The sequence below is a fragment of the Pezoporus occidentalis genome, unplaced genomic scaffold, assembly GCF_034315485.1.
Source record: "Pezoporus occidentalis ecotype Australia unplaced genomic scaffold, CSIRO_AGI_Poc_V1 ctg169, whole genome shotgun sequence".
Lineage (NCBI taxonomy): Eukaryota > Metazoa > Chordata > Aves > Psittaciformes > Psittacidae > Pezoporus > Pezoporus occidentalis.
In genome coordinates, this window is record NW_026913521.1 from 253,494 (window position 1) to 260,417 (window position 6,924).

General features: G+C 57.6%; 1 protein-coding gene across 1 annotated transcript; it reads left to right on the forward strand.

The window, feature by feature from the left end:
- Positions 1-2,155: 2,155 nt before the first annotated feature.
- Positions 2,156-6,520, forward strand: ACTB (actin beta). Its single transcript, XM_062613538.1, has 6 exons — positions 2,156-2,318; positions 3,335-3,463; positions 3,726-3,965; positions 4,459-4,897; positions 5,208-5,389; positions 5,757-6,520. The coding sequence occupies exons 2-6, from the start codon at positions 3,341-3,343 to the stop codon at positions 5,898-5,900; spliced, it is 1,128 nt and encodes a 375-aa protein (XP_062469522.1). The 5' UTR covers positions 2,156-2,318; positions 3,335-3,340; the 3' UTR covers positions 5,901-6,520.
- Positions 6,521-6,924: the final 404 nt, after the last annotated feature.

Below are 6,924 nucleotides of genomic sequence, written 5' to 3' on the forward strand. Positions count from 1 at the left end.
TGGCTTTGCTAGGAAAGCAGCTCCAGGCTGGGGAGGAAGCGGTGGTGCCTGGGCTTGTGCTGCGGGCCACATCCTGCCATCCCTACCGAGGCCACATCTCACAGCCCCCAAAAGCCAGGAGGCACAGGGCCGGTGTTACTGCCTGCCGGATGCTGGGGGGTTGATTGCTTTCTGATTCAGCCCAATAATCAAGAGGAGCTAATTGCCCAGTAATTCCCCTTCCTGCCTAATGGGCTGTCTCCATCTGTGGCTCCCCCGGCCTGCTCTACCCAACCGGCTTGCAGCGGAGCAGAGCATCCCATCCCTCTGATGCACACCCCGTGGTGGCCTCCCAACGTGGTCCTGACCTCCTGCTGACGTTCCCCATCCCAAACCCATCACCCCAGTGCTATTGTAGGGCTTTTCCCACCGCTGTTTGCGGCAGATCCCTTATCAGCACGTCGGTGGACCACATTTGACATGGGGAAGGGCTGTCAGCTGTACCCATGCCTTGTGGCTCCCCTTATTTGACGTATAATCTTCTAATTAATAATCAGCCTTTTCAAAGTGGAGTGCAAACATTAATTAATTCCCTGTGAGGTAGGTAATTAACGGCGATGACTCCCATTTTACTGCAAGGGAAGCTGAGATACAGAGATCCTGCAGGATCCACCCGAGGTGGCAGGGAAATGACCGTGCTCTGCTGCAGAATGACCCTGCAGACATCCCAGTTCATCCAGGCTGGGTGTCTTGCCACCCGGTGTGCTGGGGTATCTCTGCTCCATCTCCAGCGTGAAGGGAATAGGGAATGGCTATGGTGTGGCTTGGCGGGGCAGGTCCATCACCACGCCCGTCCCATGCCATCCCCTCTGGAGCAGCACAGTGCTGGGCTTTGGGCGTTTGACTTCCACCAGCTCCCAGACGAGGTGATGCTGTCCCATGCAAAAGCTCCGCTCAGCCGCTATTCCCATCCATGCCCAGTGTCCGTTTCCTTCCATCCCCTGTAGGCAATCGCAGACCTCCATCCCAACAGGCGCCTGCAGGTTCCTCCTGCTGCTCTCCTCCTTTGTCTGTCCCACAGCAGGGAGCAATGCTGGGCACTGGAATATAACACCTGAGTCCCCCCCTCGGCCAGACCCCATCCTCATCCTCACGCCCCCAGCTCCCTGGTGACAAAGAGCTTGCCGGTGTGAGATGCAAGCCCCCGATGGCAGGGCAGGGTCCCCACCGTGATGCTGGGTGAGGAGTACCCCATAAACCCCATTCCCCCCCCCCCCGGGAATGGCGATTTCCCCTTGTATTGGTGGTTTTAAACAGCTGAGATTCAACCTTCGAGGTCTGCACACCAAAGCCTGCGTGCTTCCAACCGGCAACAGATTGCGGGGGGCTGCTGGTACTTTACTTACAGGGCTGCTCAGTTAACTTGATTAACCAGCCCGTGCTCGCACTGTGCTCGGGGGACGCAAACCCCTCTCGCTGCTGCCCCCCGGCCCCTGCCTTCGCCTTTATTCCCAACCACTGCCCGACGGTCCCAGCCAAAGAGGGAACCGCAGGCAGGCAGCTTCGGGCAGGAGCAGCCACGTCTCCGAGGTTGTGATGGAAGCGGCCAGCAATCAGTATTACCCCTATCTGAGCTCCTGCACGGGGAGCGGCATCCCGCTCGCCCCACTGCACAAGCGAGGGCCGGGGAGCGCTTCCTTCGCCCGGTCTACGGGGCAAAGGCCTGGCAGCGGGGCGGCAGGAGCCGGGTGACCGCTGACAGCACCCCGCGGCCCTGGGGCACACCGGGGCTTGCAGCCGAGGGGCCCTCCGTGTACCCAGGCACCCATGGCGGGTACCCCCGTGCCCTGCCGCCCGTACAGCCCGGCTTTGTGTGTGTGAGGGCTGCGGCCATTCCACTCCTGGTAGGGGCGGGGGGGGGGGGGGAAACACGGGCACACGGTGGCGACCGCACCGCCGCGACCCGCGGGTTTGAAGGGTGGTGAGGATGGGGGTACCAATCCCGTTGGTAAAGCGGATCGAACGCGGGGTGCCCACCCCACACACACCCCGATAGCTTTAGACACGCACCCCCCCCCTCCCAATTAAACACCCCCCCCCCCCCGCCATTATTCTCGAGGCGGGGCGGGGAGAGGCGGGGCGGGGCGGCAGGGACCCAATCAGAGCGGCGCTTTCCGAAAGTTTCCTTTTATGGCGAGGCGGCGGCGGCGGCGGCCCTATAAAAAGGCGGGTCTGGGCGGCGGGCGGGAGCCGCTGCGAGCTCTGTCTGCCCTCCGTGCGCGCCGCCCGCTCCTCCCGCCACTGCCGCCGCCTCGCTCCGACCGCGCAACACCCCGAAGGTGAGCGGGACCGGGAGGGGGGGGGGTGTCCTCTCTGTGCTGCGCCGTTCAACCGGTGCTGTTATTGGTGTTAATTGCAATTAAGGCTCGGTTGGAAGGTGCTGTGCCCGCTCTGAGGGCGCCCTTTGTTTGCTGAAAGGGGTGGTGGGGGAGCCCGGCCTGCTGTGCGGTGCTGCGTTTTGTGGGGTACGAAAAGGAATTTACGGTTCCATAATGGCTGCGGGGCGATGCTTGAGGGGCGGGGGCTGCCCCCATGGGGTTAATCCGCCTCCTAAGAGGATTGATGGCGGCCGAGAGCAGGAGCGGGCAGCGCGGCTATTGTGTGCGGGGAGCGGCGGAGGAGGGGGGAAGAATGGGGCGCGGGGCTTTGTCTGCTCCGCGCTGCCCCCTCCCACAGCCGGCAGGAGGGGGGGGTTAAAGCGCGGCTGGGCCGGGTGGCGGCAGCCCCCCCGCTGGGAAGGGGCGCGGTTCTCCCTCCCGGGCACATGGAGACGGCCGCGGTGGGGTTTGTTGCGGGGGTGGGGGGCGGCTCCCCCTGCGGAGGGCGAGGCTGTGGAGCGGAACAAAAGCTGCGTGCGGAGGGGTTGCGGGAGGAGGGAGAGGGGGATGTGAGGATAGGAAACAGCGCCGTGTGCCGCGGCTGTGCCCTTGTGCGGTGACTACACTTCCCAGGCTGCCCCGTGCGGGGCTGGCACATGGGGTGCCCGCTCCTCACCCCGTTGCCGGCGGATTAAACGGGCGCTGTCGGAGGCGCTGGGGCGGATCCATTGCCTTTTATGGTAATAACGCGAGCGGGCGCGGGGACTTCCTTTGTCCCGCTCCCGCGCAGCGCCGCAGCCGGGGAGGCGGCGCCCCCTCTAGCGGGCGGAGGGTGAAGCGGTGCCGCGGCGGCAGGAAGGAAATGGGTGGGGAAGGCCTTGGAGGCATCGCCTGCCGCTGCCTTCCCCGGGTGCTGTGTGTGTGTGTGAGACCCGCCATGCTCACCTGCCTTCGTCTCCTCTCCTCTCCTTCCGCAGCCAGCCATGGATGATGATATTGCCGCACTCGTTGTTGACAATGGTTCCGGTATGTGCAAGGCCGGTTTCGCCGGGGACGATGCGCCCCGTGCCGTTTTCCCATCCATCGTGGGTCGCCCCAGACATCAGGTAGGTGGCCTGGGTGCATGTTAGTAGATAAAAGAGATGAAGTTTTGATAGAGGTGGTTTCCCTAGAGGCATTTTGCTTCAAGAAGCTGCCTTATTTGGCTTCTGTGCTGCAGTAGAGCTCGTGGGGAATGCAGCTTCCTATAGAGCTGTATGTTGGCTGAATACCTGTATTATTGATGGAGGAGGGATGGTAATTGGAGACTGAGCTTTGAGAAAAGAAGCTATCCCCTTCGGTTTTCTCACCACTTACTCTGTTGTGCAGGGTGTGATGGTTGGTATGGGTCAGAAAGACAGCTATGTTGGTGATGAAGCCCAGAGCAAAAGAGGTATCCTGACCCTGAAGTACCCCATTGAACACGGCATTGTCACCAACTGGGATGATATGGAAAAGATCTGGCACCACACTTTCTACAACGAGCTGAGAGTAGCCCCTGAGGAGCACCCTGTGCTGCTCACAGAGGCTCCCCTGAACCCCAAAGCCAACAGAGAGAAGATGACACAGGTGTGTATAGCTCTGGAGCTTGGAGCTACAGCAGGTGTTGCTGCAGGCCAGCTCTCCTCTTCCATGTTGTTCTCTGTCCTCCTTCACCACTCTTCTCCCTTTTTGCCATCTTTACAGGGTTTTCCTTTCCTGACCTGAGTCTCCTCTTTGCTGGACCTTGACAGGTTTTGTTTGCTCTTCTAAGCTGGCTTTCTCTGAGACTGAACTAGCAACTTGTCTAACTGCTGTTTCTGACTAGACACTAATCTATTTACCAACCTTGAGTGACTGTACTGTAGTTACTTGGCATTCATTCTGTTCTTTGCTGTGACATGTGGATGGGTCTGGGTGGTGGTGTGGGTGGAGAGCAAGCAAGATGAGCATGGACTTCAAGTGGGAGTGAAGACTCAGGGACAGATTTAAAACCACTTGCATGGACTTGGCGTAGACCTGTAGCAAGAAACTCATGGTTTTAGTTTTGCTGGTGGCTCAACCTCTTTTTTCCTCTCCCTAGATCATGTTTGAGACCTTCAACACCCCAGCCATGTATGTAGCCATCCAGGCTGTGTTGTCCCTGTATGCCTCTGGTCGTACCACTGGTATTGTGATGGACTCTGGTGATGGTGTTACCCACACTGTGCCCATCTACGAAGGTTATGCCCTCCCCCATGCTATCCTCCGTCTGGATCTGGCTGGCCGTGACCTGACGGACTACCTCATGAAGATCCTGACAGAGAGAGGCTACAGCTTCACCACCACAGCCGAGAGAGAAATCGTGCGTGACATCAAGGAGAAGCTGTGCTATGTTGCTCTGGATTTCGAGCAGGAGATGGCCACAGCTGCCTCTAGCTCTTCTCTGGAGAAGAGCTACGAACTCCCTGATGGCCAGGTTATCACCATCGGCAATGAGAGGTTCAGGTGCCCTGAGGCCCTCTTCCAGCCATCTTTCTTGGGTAAGTCAAGCTCTCATACCATACCTGTGCCCTTTAATGTTCCCTCTGTAAAGGGTGGCCCAGAGACCATGGCAGTGAGTTCCCTTGTTGCTGCTGGTTCGTATTGAGGTTTCTGCTGGCCCACCAGTTTAGCTTTCTGCCCTGTCAGAAGCTGTTTGGCTGAGGGATGTGGGACAGCAGAACAAGGAGGTTGGGCCTGTCAGAGCCATGGCTCTAGCGCCTTCCCACCAGAGGGGCTCTTGGTTACCCATAGTAGTACTCGGCTGTGTCTGAGCTGTTGCTGACTGGAGGCTGCTCGTTTTCCTCGCAGGTATGGAGTCCTGTGGTATCCATGAAACTACCTTCAACTCTATCATGAAGTGTGATGTGGATATCCGTAAGGATCTGTATGCCAACACAGTGCTGTCTGGTGGTACCACAATGTACCCCGGCATTGCTGACAGGATGCAGAAGGAGATCACAGCCCTGGCACCCAGCACAATGAAAATCAAGGTAGGATGGAGTGAGGAGAACAGCTCTGAACCTTGATGCTGAAATGCAGAGTGTGGGTAGAGGGAGGAGAGCTAAACTGCTGCTGGAGCCAGAAAGTGTGCTTCTGTGTCTGGTGCAGCCTTGGTGGCCTTGCCCTGGCCAAGGTGGCATGCACCCAGCCACATGAGTAATGGGATTAACGTAAATACAGCCTGCAAAGAAGGAGGAGGGTGTGTGAGGTTTTGTTTAAGCCTGTTGGTGCTTCATGGGCTCTTGGCCAGGGCTAGATGTGGGAATTAATTGGGCAGCTCCGTCTCACCCGGCAACATGTGGGCAGTGGGTGCAGCCTTGACCCTGTGCATCTGACCGATCCCTCTTCTTCCTCCAGATCATTGCCCCACCTGAACGCAAGTACTCTGTCTGGATCGGAGGCTCCATCCTGGCCTCCCTGTCCACCTTCCAGCAGATGTGGATCAGCAAGCAGGAGTACGATGAATCCGGACCCTCCATTGTCCACCGCAAATGCTTCTAAACCGGACTGTTACCAACACCCACACCCTTGTGATGAAATGAAACCCATAAATGCGCATAAAACCAGACGAGATTGGCATGGCTTTATTTGTTTTTTTTTTGGCGCTTGACTCAGGATTAAAAAACTGGAACGGTGGAAGGTGTCAGCAGCAGTCTTGAAAAACAAAAAAAACCACGTTGGAGCGAACGCCCCCAAAGTTCTACAATGCATCCGAGGACTTTGATTGTACATTTGTTTCTTTTTTTAATAGTCATTCCAAATATTGTTCTAAATGCATTGTTACAGGAAGTTAACTCGCCTCTGTGAAGGCAGCAGCCCAGCTCGGAGGGAGCCGATGCCAGTTACTGGTGTTAGGTTATAATTGCTTGTCTGTAAATTATGTAACCCAACAAGTGTCTTTTTGTATCTTTCCGCCTTAAAAACAAAACACACTTGACCCTTTTTTCTCTTCGATTTGTCAAGCAAAGCAGGCTGTGTTCCCCAGTGATAGATGTGAATGAAGGCTTTACAGTCCCCCGCAGGGTCTAGGAGAAGCGGTGCCAGTACGCGGGGGAGGGAGGGGCTACCTGTACACTGACTTAAGACCAGTTCAAATAAAAGTGCACACCATAGAGGCTCGACCCGTGTTGGTTGTTGGTTCTTTGTTCTACGCTGCTGTGTGACGGTTACTGCATGTGCTCATCTCGCTTTGCCAGGCTCCAGGGGGTGGCTGTCTGACGGGGTGGGAGCTGGGGGATGGCTGGTGCACAAGCCACATGGGTCATGGTGATAGAGGCGGGGAGAGCTGAGCCTGCCAAAGTGCACTGGAGAGCTTGCTGGGAGGTACAGGGAGCTGCTGGAGGAGGTGGGCTTAGTTGGGGGTCCAGCTGCTGGGTGGTTTGGCCTGGTGAAAGCCAGTGGGGAAGGTGGCTACAGCCCTTTGTGGGGCAATATTCCCCTCTTCATGCAGCTGGTGCTGTGTGTTCCCCTCTGCTCCTGGAGGGAGGCTGGGGTTTGGGCTGGGTGGCACTCTACTGCTTTGCTG

Bases quoted from the DNA above. Each gene is read 5' to 3' on its own strand.
- ACTB (XM_062613538.1), top strand. From the start codon at position 3,341: ATGGATGATGATATTGCCGCACTCGTTGTTGACAATGGTTCCGGTATG. The intron at 3,464-3,725 runs GTAGGTGGCCTG...TCTGTTGTGCAG, and splicing joins TGGGTCGCCCCAGACATCAG to GGTGTGATGGTTGGTATGGG. The intron at 4,898-5,207 runs GTAAGTCAAGCT...TTTTCCTCGCAG, and splicing joins CTTCCAGCCATCTTTCTTGG to GTATGGAGTCCTGTGGTATC.